The 20,717-nt window shown below is 50.3% G+C and overlaps 1 protein-coding gene across 1 annotated transcript; it reads left to right on the top strand.

Moving 5' to 3' along the window:
• The first annotated feature begins 9,358 nt into the window (after positions 1–9,358).
• On the top strand, positions 9,359–20,491 carry Unc119b (unc-119 lipid binding chaperone B). The gene is made up of 5 exons (XM_028854763.2): positions 9,359–9,634; positions 12,668–12,781; positions 15,539–15,650; positions 15,755–15,927; positions 17,461–20,491. The coding sequence occupies exons 1-5, from the start codon at positions 9,391–9,393 to the stop codon at positions 17,571–17,573; spliced, it is 756 nt and encodes a 251-aa protein (XP_028710596.1). The 5' UTR covers positions 9,359–9,390; the 3' UTR covers positions 17,574–20,491.
• Positions 20,492–20,717: the final 226 nt, after the last annotated feature.

Genomic DNA, 20,717 nt, shown 5'->3' with positions numbered 1-20,717 from the left:
GCATTTACAGCAGTGCGCTCGAGGGGCTTTGAACCTGCTGGCCAGGGAAGCAGTAGGGGTGGATAGAGCTGTCTTTCCTTCTGGGCTGTCTCCATCAGTCTCTACCCCTTCCATGCCCCACCCAACTCCCACCAAAAAGTAAAAAAATCAGGATGTTTTTCACTGTCCATTGCTTTGTGTTTTAATAAACAATTTGCAGTGATACTCTGTGTTGAGATTGGATTTGAACTCACAAAGAAGTGGTGGTAGTTTGGCTGTGGCAGTACATGCTCGTCATCAAACACATGGCCTCCCAGGATCAGGAAGTGAAGGCCATACTCGGCTGAATAGTGAGTCTGGGCCCCTCAGCCCCACCCCCCAAAAAGACCAATGAGATGCTTCAGTTGCCACCAAACTCTGAGTGTGATCCCCAGAGTGTGGAAGGAGAGAACTGACCTCTACACACATGCTGTGGCCCCTCCCCAATAGATAAGTAAATGCATCCCCCAAATAATAACAGAAGGTAACATGGGAAAAGGAAGGGGGACCAAGGAGGATTAAGGGAGTGATATTCTTGGCCTGGGGCTGGCAAGATGGCTCGGCAAGTAAAGGTCATTGGTCCTTGCCACCAAGCATAGTGGCTTGACTTAGATCCCAGAGCCCACGTGGGGAAGGAGAGAACCAGTCTTCCCACAGGTTGTCATGTGACCCCCCCACATAAGCCTCCACAGGCTTCCTCACTCCAGCTAAATATGGAACAATAAGAAGTCTTGGCCTCACTGCCTCAACCAGCAGGGCACTTGAGAACAATCATGTTCGTGTGTTTTGTTTGAATCTGACTGCAGTCCCCAGCCCTAACTTGGAACACAGGCCTTCAGCTCTGTCTTGTACCCTCTATTGGGGGGTCACTTACAAGTGAAGCCATAGGATATTTCTCTCGCTTTCCCCTTTCCTGGCAGGGCAGACCAGAATGCAGGAAGGATTTTTTTTTTCCTCCCTAACATTTATCAGCTATGTTTTACATCTGTGGTACAAGAAGCTCAAAATGTCGATAATTTGCCTCAGACCGGTTAGTAAATGGTCAAGCTATGGCTTAGACCAAGCCTTATCCACTATCAACGCCCATGCTCTTTCTTGGGTTATACTAATTATAGCTATCTCCACGTGAGCCTTTGAAAGGGGCTGGGCACAGTGCCAGGCACTTTAGAGATGTTACTCCGTACTACAGGCTCCTTTGAGGGTGACTGGCCCAAGGCCACCCAGCAAGAAAAAGACAAAAACAAAGCAACAACAAAAAAAGTGAACAGGACTCTTGATTGATTGATTTACTTTTGTATCAGGTCTCACCGCGTACCCTGGCTGACCTGGAACTCTGTAGACCAGGCTGGCCTCTGATTCACAGAGAGCTCTGCCTGCCTCTGCTTCCTGAATGCTGGGATTAAAAGTGTGGCCACCATACCTCGTCCTGGAATCTTGAAATGATTGCTTACTCTCCACTGCCTTCCATGTCCCCAGGATGCTGTGACATGTCTCCAGAACACGCCTGCTGTTTCTCCAAACAGGAATGGAAGCTTCTGGGCTCTGTGTGGTCCTGCCTGCTGGGTTATCCTTTCAATGGCAGGATTGTGCTCAGCTCTCAGAATAACGCCAGTGCTGGTGGAGTCTGTTCCCAGGGCCCGTAGAGACGCTGGCTGAGCCCAAAGAAGGGAAGAGTTCTTGATGAGTTCAGAGGTAGATGTTACTGTTTAAGTGTCATGCCAGCAGTGACCTGCCGTGTGGGGATGGGACCTGAAAAAGCACTGCTCAGGGGACTAACAGGGAGGGAAACGGTCTGACAGAAGATCTTGGGCCAAGTGCCGCTGTTGGGTTGGACCACTCCGTGGGACTAGATATTAATCTTACTTAGGAAATCAGGCTCCCGGTTGGCTGGAGCCTGAGTGTCAGACCTTCCTCCATACTTAACACACCTCGCCCCCACCCCGTCCTCCATAGAGGGAGAAGTGACATTCTCACACTTACTGGAAAGTCTCTTGTAGCAACAGGGAGTCAAGACAAAAGGGGCGGAGCATGGCGCATACACTAGTGTGTGTGAGCCCCTTCCTCTTGGTTCAGGCCTTGCACTAAAAATTGTCTGAGGCCCCGTGGTGGCTGGAGCCTTTAATCCCAGCACTTGGGAGGCAGAGGCTAGTGTATAGACCTCTGTAAGTTTGAGGTCTGAGGTCAGCCTGGTCTACCTAGCAAGTTCCAGGACAGCTAGGGCTACATAATGAGACCTCAAAACAATTAAGAACGCTTTTAAAAAGAAAAGGGAAAGCCGTGAAAAGAAAGAACTGCTGCTGTCCTGAGCTCCCTTCTGTCTTCATTTGAAGCCGTTGTGTCTCCAAGATCTGGCCCCAGCTAGTTTCTCCCTACCTCTAGCTGATGGAGGTACCTACATCCTCCCATCCAGCTCCACGTCTTCCCTCTGCCTTTGGAGAGGTCCCTGGGGAAGGACCACTTGTGAATGTCGACATAGGACGGTTCCCTGATCCTATTGGTGTCCGCACAGCACTGTTGGCTGCTGTTCCACACTCTGCCCTCAGAACCAGGGACTCAGACTCGGGAGGAATGGCTACCCTAAAGCCCCACAGCTGCTGTAACTAGTTCTAACTGACCCTAGGACCTGAACTTTCTAATTTTTTGAGACAAAAATCTAGCTGTGTAGCCCAGCTGCTTTGAACTTGTGATCTTCCTGCCTTCACCTCCCAAGTGCCCAGCCCAAGCCTGTATTTGAATACCGTGATAAAGGTGCCTGCCTCCAAGTCTGGAAACCTTCCCTGGGACCCACAGGATAGGAGAGAACCAACTTCCCCTAGTTGTCTTTTGACCTCTGCATGCTGTGAGATGTGTACGCACATACACACACACACATTTTTGTTTGGTTGGTTGGGTTTGGTTTTTCAAGACAGGGTTTCTCTGTAGCCCTGGCTATCCTGGAACTTGCTCTGTAGACCAGGCTGGCCTCAAACTCAGCGATCTACCTGCCTCTACCTCTGGGATTAAAGGTGTGCACCACCCCTGCCTGGCATACTAATATTAATTTTTAAAACATGAAAGCTATGGTCACATGGAGGTGTGTGGGTGGGGGGTGTATATGTTTTGTTTTGTTGAGAGTTATATTCTGTAGTCCAGGCTAGCCTGGACCTCACTGTATATCCAAAGTATAGAGAAATACATTCTTTTTCACCATAAAAAAAAAAAAAAGTAACCTTGGAGCCAGGCGGTGGTGGCACATGCTTTAATCCCACAGCCATCTGTAACTCTATTTCCACGGGATCTGGTTCATCCTTCTGGCCTCTGTGGCCACCAGACATGCAAGTGGTGCACAGTCATACATGTAGACAAACACCCACATATAAAACCCCAAAGATTTCAAGGACAGTGACCTTTTAAGATGTAGTGATACAGGAAAATACACTACGAGGGCTGAGGAGATGACTGGTGGGTGAATTGTTGGCTGTGGAAGCACAGGGTTCCTCAGCACCCTGTGAACAGCCAGAAGTGGTGGTGTATACTTTGAACCCCATGCTGGTGATGCAGACAGCTGTGTTCTGGGGTTTGCCGGCCAGCCAGTCTAGCTGAAATGGTGAGTGGAAGACCCTGTTGAAAATGGAAGTCCTGCCGGGCAGTGGTGGCACGTGCCTTTAATCCCAGCACTCGGGAGGCAGAGCCAGGCGGATCTCTGTGAGTTCGAGGCCAGCCTGGTCTACAGAGTGAGATCCAGGAAAGGCGCAAAGCTACACAGAGAAACCCTGTCTCGAAAAAAAAAAAAGAAAAGAAAAGAAAATGGAAGGCCTCCGCTTATGTGAGCCTAAAGGAGACATTATCATTCAGAGCACCACACACTCCTTTCAGGAATTACTGGATCAATAGTACATGCTGCCCCTCCACAAAGCTATGTAAAGCTGTAGTCCCCAAGCATGGAGTATGCTAGAAATCTTTTTTGAGGAACAGGTAGGATATAAATAATGAATTGGTGCCTTTAGGGGGAAAAAAAAGCCCTCAGCCTGGGAGTGAAGTGACTTGGATACCAGGGTAATTACTAGTGTTCGGTCCCAGACCACAAGGTGTGCCTGCCATCCAGCCAGAGCTTGCGGATTTGAGGCAAGGCATCCTTAGGGAAGCAGCAGGAGGAGGACTGTCCCCCACCCCAGCTGTAGAGAAAAGCCCTGTGAGGTCTGGCTCACCTTGGCTGCACCAGCTCCCAGCTCCACCTGCCCGGCCTGAGTCGGGGCAGACTGCCTGGCTACTGTGGGACTGCCTTGGCCAGCGGCCACAGTCACCTCGTCCAGTGGCCGGTGAGACTCGGCACAGTGCCGGGGGTCAAAGGGAGGCCAGTTACTATTTAATGCAGTAATTCTCTGTCTTCCTTCTTCAAACTTGGTGTACGTAATTCTAGAGGTTTTTCTTCTCCTTCTTTCAAAGGGAGCCTTTCATAACCTAAGAAAGCAGTGAGGAAAGTCAGATTCGGAGTCGTGACTCTGGTTTCCCAACCTTGTTAGAAATGCAACCGAAGGGCTGGGTGGTGGCATACACTGGTAACCCAGCACTCGGCAGGCAAAGGCAGACCGATCTCCGTGAGTTTGAAGCCAGCCTGGACTACCGAATGAGTTTAGGTCAGCCAGGGCTACGTAGTGAGACCCTGCTGAAAAAAGAAAAAGAAAGAATAGTATTTTTTCACTTCTTTGTATCTGTGAATGTGCTTTTCTCGTGTTCTTTGTGGTTGTACATGTGTATATTCCTTGTAACAACAGCTCATAGGCAGTGACCAGAGGTCAGGCCCCGCCTTCTTTATGTGACAGTATTTCACTTTTCTTAGTAGAAAGTGTGATCAAATTTGAGGTTTGTTTTCTGGTGCCGCTGTGAGGCCTGGGTCTTAGACCTCCATACTTTTCCCTAGGCAAACACTAATATACATCGAACTACATTCCCTGCCTTCAAATGCTAAGAGAAACTGTGTTTAGAGTCTGTCTTCCAGACCCAGATTCTAAGCTTTAAGTTTTTTTTCTAATTGCATTCATTTATTTGTGTGTGGGCACATGTATGCCATGATGCATATGTGGAGGACAGAGAAGAAACCATGGGAGTCAGTTGTCTCCTTCCAACACGTGAGTCCCAGGGATACAGCCTGGGTCACAGCTCGATGGCAAAAGCCATTACCTGCTGAGACACTCAGTGGTCTTTTCCTCTTCCTCCTTACTTGCTTGGGACAGGATCTCAATCTGTAGCCCTGGCTCTCCTTGAACTCAATCTGTTTCGCAGGCCGACCTTGAATTGTAAAAAATGTACACGGGTTGGGGGTGGGCTGAAGAGATGACTCAGTGGTTAAGAGTGCTTCTTGCTCTTACAGAGGACCCAGGTTTGGTTCCCAGAACCCACGTGGCAACATTCACAACCATCTGTAATTCCCGTTCCATTCCAGGGGCTCCAACACTCTCTTCTGACTTCTACAGGCACTAGGCATGTATGTGCTACATAGATATGCATGCAGGCAAAATACACAATACATGTAAAAATTTAAAAGTAAATCTTTGGTGGGAAAAGGAAGGTATTCGAAGACTTGGGTGTGTGCCACCACCACCCAGCTCTTCTACTTCCTTATTTTTTTAAGGATTTACTTTTTTATTTATTTTTTGTTTTTGTTATTGTTTTTCGAGACAGGGTTTCTCTGTGTAGCTTTGTGCCTTTCCTGGGACTCACTTGGTAGCCCAGGCTGGCCTCGAACTCACAGAGATCCACCTGCCTCTACCTCCTGAGTGCTGGGATTAAAAAGGCATGCGCCACCACTGCCGGCTCCTTTTTTTTATTTTTATTTTTTATTTTTATATGCATTGGTGTTTGCCTGCATGTATGTCTGTGAGGGTGTCAGGTCCCCTGGAACTGGAGTCACAGACAGTTGTGAGCTGCCATGTGGGTGCTGGGAATTGAACCTGTGTCCATCTGGAAGAGCAGCCAGTGCTCTTAAGCACTGAGCCATCTCTCCAGCTAAGAGTAAATATTTCTAGCTACTTCTAATACTGTTTTTACAGAAACATGAAGGTTAATATTTTTGGTTACATTTAACTATTTTATTGTTTTTTTTTTTTTTTTTTTTTTTTTTTTTTTTTTTTTTTTTTTTTGGTTTTTTCGAGACAGGGTTTCTCTGTGTAACTTTGCGCCTTTCCTGGAGCTCACTTGGTAGCCCAGGCTGGCCTCGAACTCACAGAGATCCGCCTGCCTCTGCCTCCCGAGTGCTGGGATTAAAGGCGTGCGCCACCAACGCCCGGCTTTATTGTTTTTCTATGTATGCACTTGCACAGGCACATGCATGTGAGTACACTCTCATGCCATGGTGCATATATGGATATCAGAGGAGGAAACTGGTTCTCTCCTTTTATGTATACAGTGTTCTGTCTGCACATATCCCTGCCGGCCAGAAGAGGGCGCCAGATCTCATTACAGATGGTTGTGAGCCACCATGTGGTTGCTGGGAATTGAACTCAGGGCCTTTGGAAGAGCAGTCGGTGCTCTTAACCTCTGAGCCATCTCTCCAGCCCTGGTTCTCTCCTTTTACTCACATTGTTAGACTCGGCAGCAATGCCTTTAGCTGTTCAGCCATCTTGCCAGCCCAAGGTTACCATTTTTAAAGAGGATTTCTTTCTTTGTTAAGGTGTATGTATTCTTCCATGTGTATATGTGTGTGCACATGCCTGTAAGTGTGCACAGAAGCCAGAAGAAGAGGATGTGGAGTAGCCTCCTCTATCACACCCCACCTGGTCCTCAGAGGCACGGTCTCTCCTTGAACTTGAATTTTCCTGGTGAGGTTGAAAGCCAGCCAACCTCAGAGTTCTTCTGTTTCTGCCCTCTCAGGGCTAGGATTACAGGTGGGCACGGATGCCCAGGTTGCTGTCTGGGTGCTGAGACCTGAACTCTGTTCCTTATGATTGTATAGCAAGCCATCTCTCCAGGCCAAAGGTTAACATTTTAACGTCCCTCCAGACCTCTCCCTTACAGTTGCAGAGGTACAGGCATATTCCTATACTTTTCAGTGTAAACAAATGTGACTATGTGCCTTGCTTACTCGCGTGTATGAGTCTTTGTGCCATTAGAGACTAGTGCATATAGGTCAGGTGTATTCCTTTACAGAGCTATATGAAATTTGCTATAATTTGTCCATGTTACAAATGGTCCTGCAGTAAGCATCTCTGTGCTTACGTAGAGGCTAAATTCTCAGGTGTGGAATTACAGATGCAGCTAATACTACATTCGTCACAATCCCTAGAAAGAAAAAAAAACAAAAACAAAAACAAACAAGAACTAGGATCTAGATAATTCTAGTGTTAGTGTCCTGAGTGAGTTTCTGGGAAATGACAGCATACTAAACTACCTTCTTTGCAAATCAAAATCAAATAGCATATTAGAATTCTGGAAAATGTTCAGAAGCCACTCACTGTTGAGTGCTTTAAGAAAGAGTTGTTTCTGGGCTGGAGAAATGGCTTAGAGGTTAAGAGCTCCGACTGCTCTTCCAGAGGTCCTGAGTTCAATTCCCAGCAACCACATGGTGGCTCACAACCATCTGTAATGAGATCTGGTGCCCTCTTCTGGTCATACATGCTGTATACATAATAAATAAATAAATAAATAAATAAATAAATAAATAAATAAATGTTAAAAAAAAAAAAAGAAAGAGTTGTTTCGGGCTGGCTGTTGTTGCAGATGGACCTGGGTTCAATTCCCAGGAACCACATGATGGCTCAGAACCACCTATAATGGGACCCTATCCCCTCTTCTGGCATACAGCAGTAGATGCAGACAGAACACTCATATCCATAAAATACATAAATAAGTAAATCTTTAAAAGAGTTGTTTCAAAAGGGAAGACTTTGAATTCTCTTTGCACATGAAGATCTCTCTGAACAAGACTTGGTGAGCACCACTGGATGGCAAGATGGTATTTCAAAAGAACTTGGCAGCTGGGAGAGGATCAGGTAAGATCTCTGCCCAGGAACAATGCAAGGCCCAAACCTTTCGTGTCTGGTGCGATGGTTCCAGTAAGACCTGGCGTAGGTTATGTCTGGAGGCTGACAATCAGCAGGAGGCTTGGATTTCACACTAGCCTGATATTGGACCAGAGAGGACCAGACTTGCATGCAGACCCAAGTTCAATTCCCAGAACCCACTTAAAAGGTGTGTGGGGGGGGACAGACGACTCCACAGAGTTGTCCTTTAACGTCTACATGCACACCTGTGACATGCTTGTGTGTGTGTGTGTGTGTGTGTGCGCGCGCGCGCACACACACACACACACACACACACACACACACACACACACACGCGAGAGGAGCCGCTGTGGTAGGAGCACAGCTTTTCCCCGAACCTCCTTGGCACCACTGTCCTCTGTCACCTCTGTGAAACCTTCCGTGACTTCTCATACCCTTGCTAAGCCTCTTAACAGGACGAGCAGAGTCAGTCTGTCTGCACAGAAGAACCTGTGGACTGGAGTCTTCCTGGCGAAGAGGGAGCTCCTCCGTGGAGGGTTCCGGAGAACTGCGAAGGCTCTCTCTGTCAACCGTTTCTGAACAACGAGGCAGACCCACTCACTGCCCTCTTATTCCTGAAGCTCACACAGGCCAGTGTCTTAGTCCAGTGGCTGACATGGCAGGGACACGGCACTAGCCATCTACTTTTTTATTTAATTTTATTTTATAGGCGTGAGTGTACTGCCTGCAGGATCTGAACACCACTCGGGCGAGAGGGTGTCAAATCCTCTGGAACAGGAATTACATCTGTGTTGTGAACTGACATGTGGGTACTGGGAATCGAACCTGAGTGCTCTGAAAGAGCAGCCGGCGCTCTTAACTGCTGAGACGGCCTCCTGAGATAGCAATCTAACTGAGAAGTTTATCTGCACAGCCAGCAGCTTGAACTTACAGTCTAGTAACGTTTTCTTAAATGTCTGTCCACAGTTTATTACAGTTCATTTGACTAAATATATTTTTTTACCTTTATTTTTATTTACTTACTTTATAAGACTATATTTACCCAGCACTTGGGAGGCAGAGGCAGGTGGATCTCAGTGAGTTCGAGGCCAGCCTGGGCTACAAAGTGAGATCCAGGACAGCCAGGGCTGTTACACAGAGAAACCCTGTCTCGAAAAAATACAACAACAAAAAAGAATATATTTAAAATATCAAGGGTGATCGTGAGAACTTGATAGTGTGAAGGTCCTGGGGTCTCAGCCCAGCCCCATCACACCTGATTGGACCAAAGTTGGACCTGGTAGCGGCTCCCCGCGGGCCCCGCCCCCGCGCGCCCGGGCCCCGCCCCCGGGCCCCGCCCCCGCTCTCCATAGTTACGGCGCCGTGAGGTGGCGGCCATCTTGACGGCGGAGCGATGAGCGGGTCGAATCCGAAGGCTGCGACCGCGGCGCCGGCGGCCGGGCCCGGCGGGCTGGTGCCCGGCAAGGAGGAGAAGAAGAAGGCGGGCGGCGGCGTCCTGAACCGGCTCAAGGCGCGGCGGCAGGCGCCCCCACACACGGCCGACGATGGCACCGGGGCCGCGGTCACGGAGCAGGAGCTGCTGGCGCTGGACACGATCCGCCCCGAGCACGTCCTGCGCCTCAACCGGGTCACCGAGAGTGAGTGGCGGGCGGGCAGGCGGGCGGGCCGCCCTCCGTGGGCGCTGGGCCCGGGAGCCCGTGGCGGGCCGGGCCGGGTGCTGGCGCCGGCGGTGGGGCGGCTCCGGGCCGGCCAGGCCGTGCTGCTGTCGGCCCCTTCCCCGGGCACGGCGGGCAAGGGCTTCCGGAGTCCAGCGGTGCCCGGGCCTGGCCCGACCCCGTGCGCCTGGGACCCCAGCCCTTAGCCAGGCCCCTGGCCGCCCTGCTCCTCCTCCTCCTCCTCCCCGAGCCCCCTACCTGCCGACCCCGCCTTGCCCTCCGAGGGCTCCGGCTCCTGACAGCCCCTCCCCCACTCGGCCCTGCCCGGTCCCCTCCGGGGTGCGGGGCCCGGCCGTGACCCTTTGTGTCCAGGTGGGCTTGTGCTTGTCTCAAACACGTGGCCGTCGCCTTTCGTGCGGACTTACAAAGCTGTGCCACACACACACACACACACACAAAGTTTAAGAGTTTCAGTGTATGTACGAGCTGGCTCGCGCATCTTGCTCTGGACATTTTTTTACCACCCCCCCCCCCCGCCCAGTGAATTTATAGTTGTGTCAGGGTTTCAGAAGTGTGATTTTTTTTTAAATTTATTTTTTATTTTTGTGCATAAAAAGCCACCTTCCTGTCTATGTAAGGCGTAAGGAAGGGTGGGAAGAAAGACGTGTCTGTTCCCTGATACTCTCTGTCTTTTGGAAACTGCCAAGTCCGGCCTTGACCTGATACCCTTTTCCTTGCTATTATTTCCCCCCAGGAGTTTGCAGTCACCTGGTTATCTTTGCCTTGTCCTCCTTATCTCCCCTGCCCTTGAGACTTCTTAACCCCGCTTCCCTGATGCCGGAGTGTCCGCCCGATTGCTTCACTCAGCCCAAGGCTGTGAGGGGTAGTTCAGGTTGGTGGTGGTAGCTCTGGCGACTTGGAAATAAATGGGAGTGTGAGGGAAAGTGGCTATGACTGGTTCAGCCTGTGCAGGAGAGCTCTATCTCCTGAAATAGTTTTGACTGGATTTTGGATGTTTTGATGGCCCAGTTTCCCAACGCCGGGGCGGAACTCTTGTTTGCCTGCCTGAATGCAACTGTAGATAGTCGAACAGTGAAAAGCTGTTTCAGTTCTCGGTTTTCATTTGGGGATTTGAAAGTACAGAAATGGTTAGCACCTGACCGCTAACATCCTGCCGGCCCTGCCGGCCCTGCCGGCTCCTGCCATCAAGAGTGAGTTAGGACATCAAATGCCTGGCCCCGTAGACATAGCGACAGCACTCAGGCCTCCTCTGAAGGCTTTGCCCATCTCTGCAAATCCTTAGAGAAAGCCACTGACAGAGAGAGCTTAGTGACCTTTGGATTTTGTCGCTCTTAAATTCTTCTGTTCTGTGAGTTATTTATTGACCGCCTCCTAAGACTCAGAACCCACGCCACAGGGTTTTGGAGTTAGAGCAGCTCTCAAGTTAGTTAGCCATCTCCCTGGAGCCCGACCCGCCTGTAAGACCCGGAACAGCTAACACAGACAAGCATGCTCAGAGAGCCCGGAAGGAGCTGGAGAAGACGCTGTGTGGGGAGCCAGACGAGGCAACAGCATTTCTGTGCTGTGGGTTTTTGACTGGCTTCTCTGTTGAAGGTGCTGTTTGGCCTCGCATTCCCACTGGCCCTTCCTCCTGCTGCTCTGCTAATGTATGCATGCTTTTGTGCGGCCCACAGGCTCCGCATGGCTTTAACCTTTTAAGTGGTTGAAGTAGATGTGAAACTCTTGTTACAGGTGGTCATTAAACTTGGCTTCCGTGTGCACCCACAGTTCCTTTTCGCTCATTCACTTCCGGCCTATAGACCTTCGGGTTACCCTGAGAGTTGAGTAGTTAGTTATGTCATGTACTGTATGGCTGAGTTAGTTGTAACCTAGCCTTTTCCAGAAAAGTTTGTTGATCTGTTTTCCGATACAGTTGGCAAACAGCCCCTATATTACTTGTATGTATTAAATATGTTTTAATCTTTATTCTTTGACAGTGTCAAACATGTATATAATGTATCTCTGAGGCATCTCGCTCTGCATCTTTTCCTTTTTGTTCTTGAATTTTCTAATTTTGATAATGCAGGAGGGTGTTTGGGGGCTGAGGAGATGGCTTAATGGTTAAGAGAACTGGCTGCTCTCCCAGAGGACCTGGGCTCCATTACCAGCACCCACATGATGGCTCACAGCTACCGAAAACTCCAGTCCTAGGGGATATGACATCTTCTTCTGGCCTCCACAGACACTGTACCCATGAGATGCACCCATATACACTGTGGTGGTTTGAATAAGAAGGGCCCCCATGGGCTCATGTATTTGAATACTTGGTCACCAGAGTGGTGCTGTTTGAAAGGATCAGAAGAATTAGGAGGTGTGGTCCATTTGGAGGTGTCACTGGGGTGGGCTGGAGGTTTCAAAAAGCTCACAGGAGGCCCGGCATTGTCTGCTGCCTGCAGATCAGGATGTAGCCTTTGCTCAGGTGGCGTGTGTGCTGCCAAGCGCCCGCCCACCACGATGCTAACAGACTAAGCCTCTGAAACTGTGAGCAAACTCCTGGCTAATGCTTTCTTTCATCAGAGTTGCCTTGGTCACGGTGTCTCCTCACAGCGATACAACAGTGACCAAGACACACATAAAGTAAGACTAAAGGTCAAACCAGTTTTAAAAGAGATTGTTTGGACCTTGAGAGATGGCTTTAGTGGTTGAAAGCACTTAGCCGGGGGAACCTGGGTTTAGTTCCCAGCACACATCTGGCATCTTACAACTGCCAGGAGCTGTGATTCCCGGGGTTCTGATGCCCTGTGCTGACCTCTTCCAACACAGATGTGGTGCCTACATGCAGACAAAACACCATACATAGAAAATAAATCTTATCAAATAAAAAGCAAAGAGAATGTTTGGGGGAACATTTTCAGTGAGTTGCATCAGAGAAGAACACATTTGCTTCAAAACCAGGGAATGAAATAGATGGTAATTTGGGGAGATTACTTAATAACATTGGTCTCTCCTTTTCAGATTATTTATGTAAACCTGAAGACAATGTCTACAGTATTGATTTTACCCGCTTCAAAATCCGAGACCTGGAGACGGGGACGGTGCTCTTCGAGATTGCCAAACCTTGCATCTCAGGTAGGCCTGGGTATTGTGGGGGTCACCCACTGCTCGGGGGAGGAGAGGTCTTTGGAAAGCTCAGTGTTTGTGTGCCAGCAACACGTGTGTTTCTGGATTCCACTGTGTCCTGATTCCATGGCTGAGATCACTTCCTGTGGCCTCGCCTGCCAGGCGCACTAGTTTGGAGCTTTGTTAAAAGGCTGATTTGTGTTGTTTTGTTTTTTAATTTATTTATTTCTTGTGTGTATGTATAAATGTGTGGCGGCTACATGTGCCAGTGTGTACACATGGAGGCCAGAGGATAACTTTTCGCAGTTTTCACATTTATTTGGAGTCCAGGGGTTGGATTCAGGGTGCCATGATTGTGTAGTAGGCTCCTTTGTACCTGAGCTAACTCACTGGTCTGGTTTTGTTTTTTAGGACAGGTTTTTATGTAGCCCAGGTTGGCCCAGAACTTGCTGGATAGCTGAGGGTGCCATGTGCTAGGATTACAAGCTCATGGCATCACAGCCAGCCTAGGAAGCAGACATTTACTGTGTGGTGACACTATCCAAGTCCTTCAGCACATTGCCTGTGTAATCATGACACTGAGTCACTCGCCACTTTTTACTGAGAGGGAGCTGAGACCCAGAATTGACATGTGACACTTCTCTAAGGTCCCGCTTGTTCTGTGAGTCACATATGCCTACAGTGGCAGGATCGACCCCTGCAGCCCGACGATACTGAGGAAAGCTCTTGCTTGTCTTTAAATACTGCCTTAGGCTGCCTACCAAGTCCCGCCTTAGTGTGTGTGTGTGCCACAGTGTAGGTCCGTCGGGGATTTGTGCGCATGAGTACAGTTCCCTCTGGAGACCAGAAGAGGCCCTTAGAACCGTAGGTCCAGCAGCTGTATGAGGTGCTGGGAACTGAACTTGAGTCCTCTGCAAAAACACTAAGTGTTCTAACTGCTGAGCCAGCTTCCCAGCTCCGTGGGTTTTTGTTTTTATTTTTCATAAATAAATAAGAGATTATTTTTTTTTTTTTTTTTTTTTTTTTTTTTTGGTTTTTCGAGACAGGGTTTCTCTGTGTACTTTGCGCCTTTCCTGGAACTCACTTGGTAGCCCAGGCTGGCCTCGAACTCACAGAGATCCGCCTGGCTCTGCCTCCCGAGTGCTGGGATTAAAGGCGTGCGCCACCACTGCCCGGCCAAGAGATTATTCTTAAGTATACAACAGATTCCAAGTTAACATTTCTTTCTGGTTGTGGGTGACAAAAGATGAATCCAAGAATCTAGTCACCAAGGTCCTCTGAGGTGCAAGAACGGCTTACTCCCTCACCTTTGCTCTGTTGTGTGTTTTTATTTTGGGACTTTGTTTTGAGACATAATCTCATGTAGCTAGAGCTAGCTCAAATCACTGGTGAAATGAAGATGACCTTGAGCTATCTCCTGCACCTCCACATCTTGGGGTTGGGGTCACAGTGGAGGTTTTTGTTCTGGTTTTAATTTTTATTATTGCCGTGTATATGGGTGTGTGTGTGTGTGTGTGTGTGTGGTCAGAGGACCGTTAGGAGAGTTGGTCCTCTCCTCCTGCTGTGGGTCATGGTGATGGGACTCAGGTCTCCGTGTACTTCACTGGTGAGCCATCTTCTTGGCCCCCTCCTGTGATTTCTGATTTGCAAAGTTCTTCTCACTTGGTTTGCTACTCAGCATGAGCCTGCACCCCCGGGAAATCAGCTTTCCCAAGCTGGGGCTGTCTCTCGGGAGTGGAGCACTTGGTCAGGGGGAGGCCCCAGCTTGGTCTCCAGACTGAGACAGACAGACAGACAGACAGACTACCCTAGGAAAGTCTTAAATTGATTACTGAGCCTTGCCTTGTGTTTCCCGGTCATAATCCAGTCGTGACCAAGGCACTGCAGACAGACCTGCTGCAGGTGCTACAAGGTTCGGCTCTCTATCCTTCCCAGCTCTGCCTTTGCGGCTCCTCTGACTGCAGGTGCTCACGTTCTCCTGCAAGGCCTGTTCTCATGAGCAGGAATCACATCAGCGGATCCAGGGCCTTAGCCGTTAGGTGTGAGTCCTAAATCGGGATAGTTTCCCAGTGCGCCTGGGCCGTCCCAGGCACCCATGGGCTCAGGCAGTAGAAAATTCCCTCCGTGTCCACATTAAAACAGTTAAGATCTTTTCTCTGGACTCACGGTAGGCTAGAGCAGAGGCAAGTGTTGACCCCATGCCAGTCCACATGCTGGTTCCTGGCCAGTCTGTTTCCACCCTTTTCCAGGTAGTCAGAGAATTGGACCTGGAAAGGCCTGGAATAGACAGGAGTGCCTTGAGGCTGTAGGTCGGTGTCTTTACTGAAACCACGAGTGTTGAAGGGACACAGGGACCTGTTAAACCTCTGTGACCTTACTCTCTGGTTAGTGGTCAGAACAGACCAGTCTGTGTGATGGGTCGCGTCAGGACTTTGTGTCCAGCTTGTGTTTCTGGCTTCACCCAGGACATGCCCCCTGCCCGAATGGTGTAAGGCATTTAGCAGTATTTAAGAACAGACTCTAGGCAGGTGGACTGCACTCAGAACTTGCTGCCTTCGTTAACTGTGCAGGAACATTGGGCAAGACAGCCTTTTGAACTCGTTTTCTTGTCTAAAATAGAAATAAGTAGCTCTTCCCTGCAAGGTGGCTGTGAAGCCTGGTGACTGGTGTGTGGCAAATGGGGCTGTTGTAACTAGCACGAGCCTGTTAGTCAGCCATTGTGCTGTGTGGTTGGTGGCATGCTAAGGCAAGGCTGTGTTCTTTCAGACCAAGACCAGGATGCAGAGGAGGAGAGTGTCGATGTGGATATCAGCGTAGGGCGTTTCGTCCGCTATCAGTTCACACCAGCCTTTCTGCGTCTCCGGACAGTCGGTGCCACGTGAGTGCTCTTGGTTTGATGGGCAGAACACCGTGCTCAGTGGGGTGAGGGTGGCTTCAGAGGAAGGAGGAAGCGAAGTCAGGCTAACAGAGATTTGTTTACAGGGTAGAGTTCACAGTGGGGGACAGACCTGTGACCAACTTCCGGATGATTGAGCGGCACTACTTCCGGGAGCGTCTGCTGAAAACCTTTGACTTTGACTTCGGCTTCTGCATCCCCAGCAGTAGAAACACGTGTGAACACATCTACGAGTTCCCGCAGCTCTCTGAGGACGTCAGTATGTGCTGCCCCGCGCTTCCCCGCGCCTCCCCGGTGCTGTGGGCTCTGAGGTCCGCAGGGAGCGAACCTCGAGGCGTCTGGCCCAGCCACCTCCTTTTGCAGAAGAGGAAAGTGGTGATGACTTGGTGTCGTCCGACCTGAGTCTTGGGTTTCGTGCCCTGACTGCTTCTGGGGGACACAGGCACCCCTGGGCCCTGAGTAGAGAAGACAGCCTCTTCCTCCTCTCGCTTCTCACAGCCCGCTGTGTGGTCCTCGCTTCCTCTGCACCTTTTCTCTCAGAGTCTCGGGTCCTTCACACTGTGGAGTGGCCCTGACAACCCTACAGGCGAAAGGCTGCTGAGATGTGGGCGGGCCTTTGTGACATCTCACTTGGGCGTGAGTTGGCCTGGAATATGCAGAAACTTACAAGAATAGATTAACCTGTGAAGCCAAATAGGCCAAAGGGTTTGGAGGTCAGTCTGAATGTAAACTGAATTGCTTTGGCCAGGATGAACTCAGAGATCTTAAGATCTCTGACACCTTCTAAGACCTGCGATGCCTCTCCCTGGGGTCTGGAGATGCGCGTGCCTATGAAATCAGCACTGACAGGAGGTGACTATAGTGAAGTTACCTTTCAGTGTGGAGAGAGGTCGAGGCGAGTATTCAGACAGAGGCTTCAGTTCTAGGCCTCTGTCTGGATCTTACAGGTACATAAATTCCAGAGCCCTCTCTAGAGAATGTTCCCCATTATTTCTCTGGATTCCTTCGGCTTTCAGGGAGCATAAAAAATAGGAAGGCTTGAGAGATGAGTAAGAAGAGCGCTGGCTGTTCTTCCAGAGGACCTGGGTTCAATTTCCAGTACATAGAAGGCAGCTCTAGTCTCTACCTCCCTCTACCTCCAGCTCCAGGCATCTGATGCCCTCTGCTGGCCTCTGCAAGTATAGCACACATGTGGCGCCCAGACATACATGCAGGCAAAAAAACCCCACTCACATGCAATAAATAAATTTCTAAAAATTAACAAAATAAAAACCAAGTAATTTGGGCATGATGGCGCCTCCCTTTACAAACCCCAGCTCTTGGGATGGCAGAGGCAGGCAGAACTCTGAGTTCGAGGCTGGACAGAGCGTTAGAGTGAGATCCTGTCTCCACAAACAAAACAGCCCAAAGAAGCAGGTAGAGAGAGGCCTGACCAGGGTTTTTACTGGGATGTCCAGAGGTAGGCAGCAGACCAGAAGCCAGGGCTGGCGAGACCAGCCATGCACCAGGGGAGTAGGTGGCTGTGACAGAGAGAAAGTCTGTTTCCTGGGATACTGGCCGGAAGAATCAGGCGAGGGATGACTAGAGAGTGGATGAGCTCTGTGTTCCACGTGGAGCCCTCCCGTCTCCCTGGCCTCTTCTCTCTTCTTTTTTACCACATTACTGGAGGTGGTGAAGTCAAACTTTGCAAAGCGCTGGTTTATCAGTTTTGGAAGGATACTGAGGTTTTTTTCTACCTAGTTGTGGGACAGATTCACATTCTCTGCTTTTCTTCCCTTCCTCCAACCTGCAGTTCGTCTGATGATCGAAAACCCGTATGAGACCCGCTCCGATAGCTTCTACTTCGTTGACAACAAGCTGGTAATGCACAACAAGGCTGACTACGCCTATAATGGAGGCCAGTGAGTGCCGCAGGAGCGGCCAGGGGAGATCCTTTGCTGCCACCACGAGGCACATGGGGGAATTGCAGCTCCTGCTTGTCAACACCCGTTGAACCTGGTCCAGGAAGCTGCCGCTGGGGTGGCGGTTTGTGCTCCACGGAGGTGCCGGCCAGCAGTTTCTTTTCCCGGTATTTTTTCCCCTGCCCCCTAGTTCTCAGAGGTATTATAGTGAAGTAAAAGACTAGCGTAAGGTTCCTGGGATCCAGAAAAAAACGTTCATCTCTGTGTAGTCTTAGCCATGCACTGGTTATCCCGACAGGTCTGACTGTCCAGGCACAGTGTGTCAGTGAGAAGGCTCAGACTGGGCCACCCTCGGCTTACCAGCCATTCTGCAGCTTCCTGGGTGCCGTGGGCAGCTGAGAGCAGCTCGCTTCCTCCTTCACCGTGGTGTTGCGATGGCACAGTCTGAGGCCGCCAGGAGGAGACTCGAAAAGACAGGGAGGGCGGAGCCTGGGGCTGAGGCACCGGGATGGGAGGTGATGTCAGACTGAAAGACAAGTTTTTGAGGATGCTACTTAGCTGCCTTGGGGACCCACAGCCAGTCCTAGGGGAGACCGTGGCCTGAGCCTGGTGGTGCTTTCCTGTTCTTACTCTGGAGGCCACACGGGGTCGCTCTGCTCCCCTGGCCTTGACTTTTTCTGCAGCAGACCTCGTGGGTTTTGTTCCCGGAACGTAGTGTCTTGAGTTCAGGGCAGGGTGACGTGCTTTGGGCTCTTTAGTCTGACTTCTTTGGGGAGTTCTTACACCGTGTCTGTCCTAGCACCTGTGATACGGTAGATCTCTGACAGAGTTGACCTGGCTCATGGCAGGAGAGACATAGTTGCAGCCTGGCTGCCGCATAGAGAGCGAGCTGACTGTTTACATAGCGAGCCTGGAAGACGGGCCTAGGCCGGGGTTCGTCCCTGGAACTCTGGGTCTCCTGCTTAGGAATGTTTCCTGTCTGTCTGCCTTTCTCCCCGAAGTCGTTCCTGGAACCATCTGGCGGATGGTCCCGAGTGACGCATGTTCTGATCGATCCTTCAAGCTGCTGGAAGCTTGAGTGTTGGAAAGGGCAGCACAGGCTGAGGCTGCCCGCAGAGCACTGTGGCCTCAGACATCTTCCTGCGCTGTCATGGGCGTCAGGTGTCCCCGGGTCCTCACTGACTAACCCCCTCTTCTTCGGCTCCCCAGGTTGTCTATGTGGACTGCTTGAGGACTCTGCTGTGGCTCAGGTCCTTTTAGCAATGATGAAGTGTCAGGAGTAAGGGGCAGGTGTGCAGAAGTGTCTTTGAGGTGTCACATTACCTGTGATGAGAGCAGGGTCCAAGTGCTCTCTGAGAGAAAGGACATACTTTGGCCAGTGTTGCTCCGTGTTTGGTTTCTAGAGCTTTAGGAGCCTTGAATTTTGGTCCTGTGTTCTCTTTCTGGCCAGCAACTGACAGTGCCGTGTGCTGGAAGCCTTCGGAAGGAGAAAGCCCTAATTACTTTTCATGCTGCACTAGATTTACCCACTGAGACGGGAGAGCCCAGGTGCCCTCCGGGTGGGTACCACCTGACCACTCTGGTGAATCTCAGAACTGGAGTCCACTCCAAATCCAGGTGCCTTAAGTGTGCTCTGCCCGTGCGCTGCAGGGGACCTGCTGCACCCTCCTTCTCTCCTGGCCTGTGACAGACAGCAGCTTCTCAGTACCTTTTCTCACGTGGCTCCTCTGCTGGGATGTGCATGTTCTTGACAAAGTTCAGAGTGCTCCTTGCTCTGTTTCGGTCTGATGAGGAGAGATTTGGTTTTCAGTATTTAAATAAATACTACCTAGGAAGAGATTCCTGGGCTGCGGGGTCTTTGCTCAGTGGAGGCCAGCTTGGGCCGCTCCTGTATTCTGGCATGCTGTTTCTTGCCTGTACTGCTGGCTTTTGCTTGGGAAGCTCCAGAGGATGGAGGAGCTGGACACACCAGCTTGAGAAGGGCTTCGTCCCCTTTTCAGTTGGCCGTGGTCACATTGAAGACCACTCAGACCAGGGCTCGGTCGTGGTTGGCAGGATGGACTGGTCCTCCTTTGCTGCTGAAGGCCAGTGGCCTGTGTCTGGCTTCCTAGGGAGGCATCCTGCTGTTTTCCACCATTTGTACCTGACTTATGGAAACTGGAATTCATACTTTGCAAGTAACAAGCAGAAGCCGAGTCAGAAGTCATGTGTTCAGGAATATCAGCCATCCACAGTGGCTTCCTGTGATGCAGTGAGAGAGAAAACCATTGCTCTAGTGTGGGGAGGCCATGCCCTGCGTCAAGAGCAGGAATCTGAGCAGATAGCCGCTCCCAGGAGAACCTCCCAGCAGCCAGGCAGAAGCCTTCCTGCTGTGAGCAGGGGCTGCCTGGTCTCCATCCCTGCCCTCTCTCTGCCTTGGGGCTGAGCTGCCCTCTGCCTCTCTGAAGATGAAGTTCATCTGCTCTTCTTTGTTCTAAACCACAAGCATAGGAGGAAGGTGCCAGTCCCTGGGGCTGAGATCAGCTGCTGTCTCCAGTTAGCTCAGCTCTGTCTTGCACGGACTCTCTGAAGCTTCTCCAGGCTTTGGATATTTCCCATTCCAAGGACAGTGCTTTACAGTGCCTGGCACTGACCATAGACTCAGATTCTGAGAGTGTCCACATTCCGTGTCCAGAGCATCATAGCCACAGGGTGGGTGGGGGGAGGTAGGTTCCCCTCCGCCTTGTTTCACAAAGGATCATGTGATTTCATTGAAATTGTGAAAGTCTATTTTCCCTGTAAATCTATTTTTCACAGAACATGAGAAACATCTCTGTCCTTCCCACTTTACCCAAGATCCTCATTCCAGAACCAACCAGGTGACTTTATTTGTATAAGATGTTATTTTACCACAAGAGACAGTAATAAAATTTTTCACAGTACGTCCACTCTGTCTTGTCTCCTGATTGGGCCACAGTGGTGGCTTCCAGTTTCTTTCTTGAGCTATTGCATGTCTGCTGACTTTGGTGACCCTCGTTTCTAACTGGGGAACAGAATTAGGCTTCAAATTTTTCTGCTGTATGTTTTACTCAGGGACTTTGAGTTGAACATTTACCTGCTGGAGGGGATGGGGGGTGGAGGGAATGGAGGATGGAGGGATTGCCTGGTG

Source organism: Peromyscus leucopus, chromosome 23 (genome assembly GCF_004664715.2).
Source record: "Peromyscus leucopus breed LL Stock chromosome 23, UCI_PerLeu_2.1, whole genome shotgun sequence".
Taxonomy (NCBI): Eukaryota; Metazoa; Chordata; class Mammalia; order Rodentia; family Cricetidae; genus Peromyscus; species Peromyscus leucopus.
Note: the sequence above shows the minus strand (reverse complement) of the source record. Positions and strands in the feature narration are given on the sequence as shown.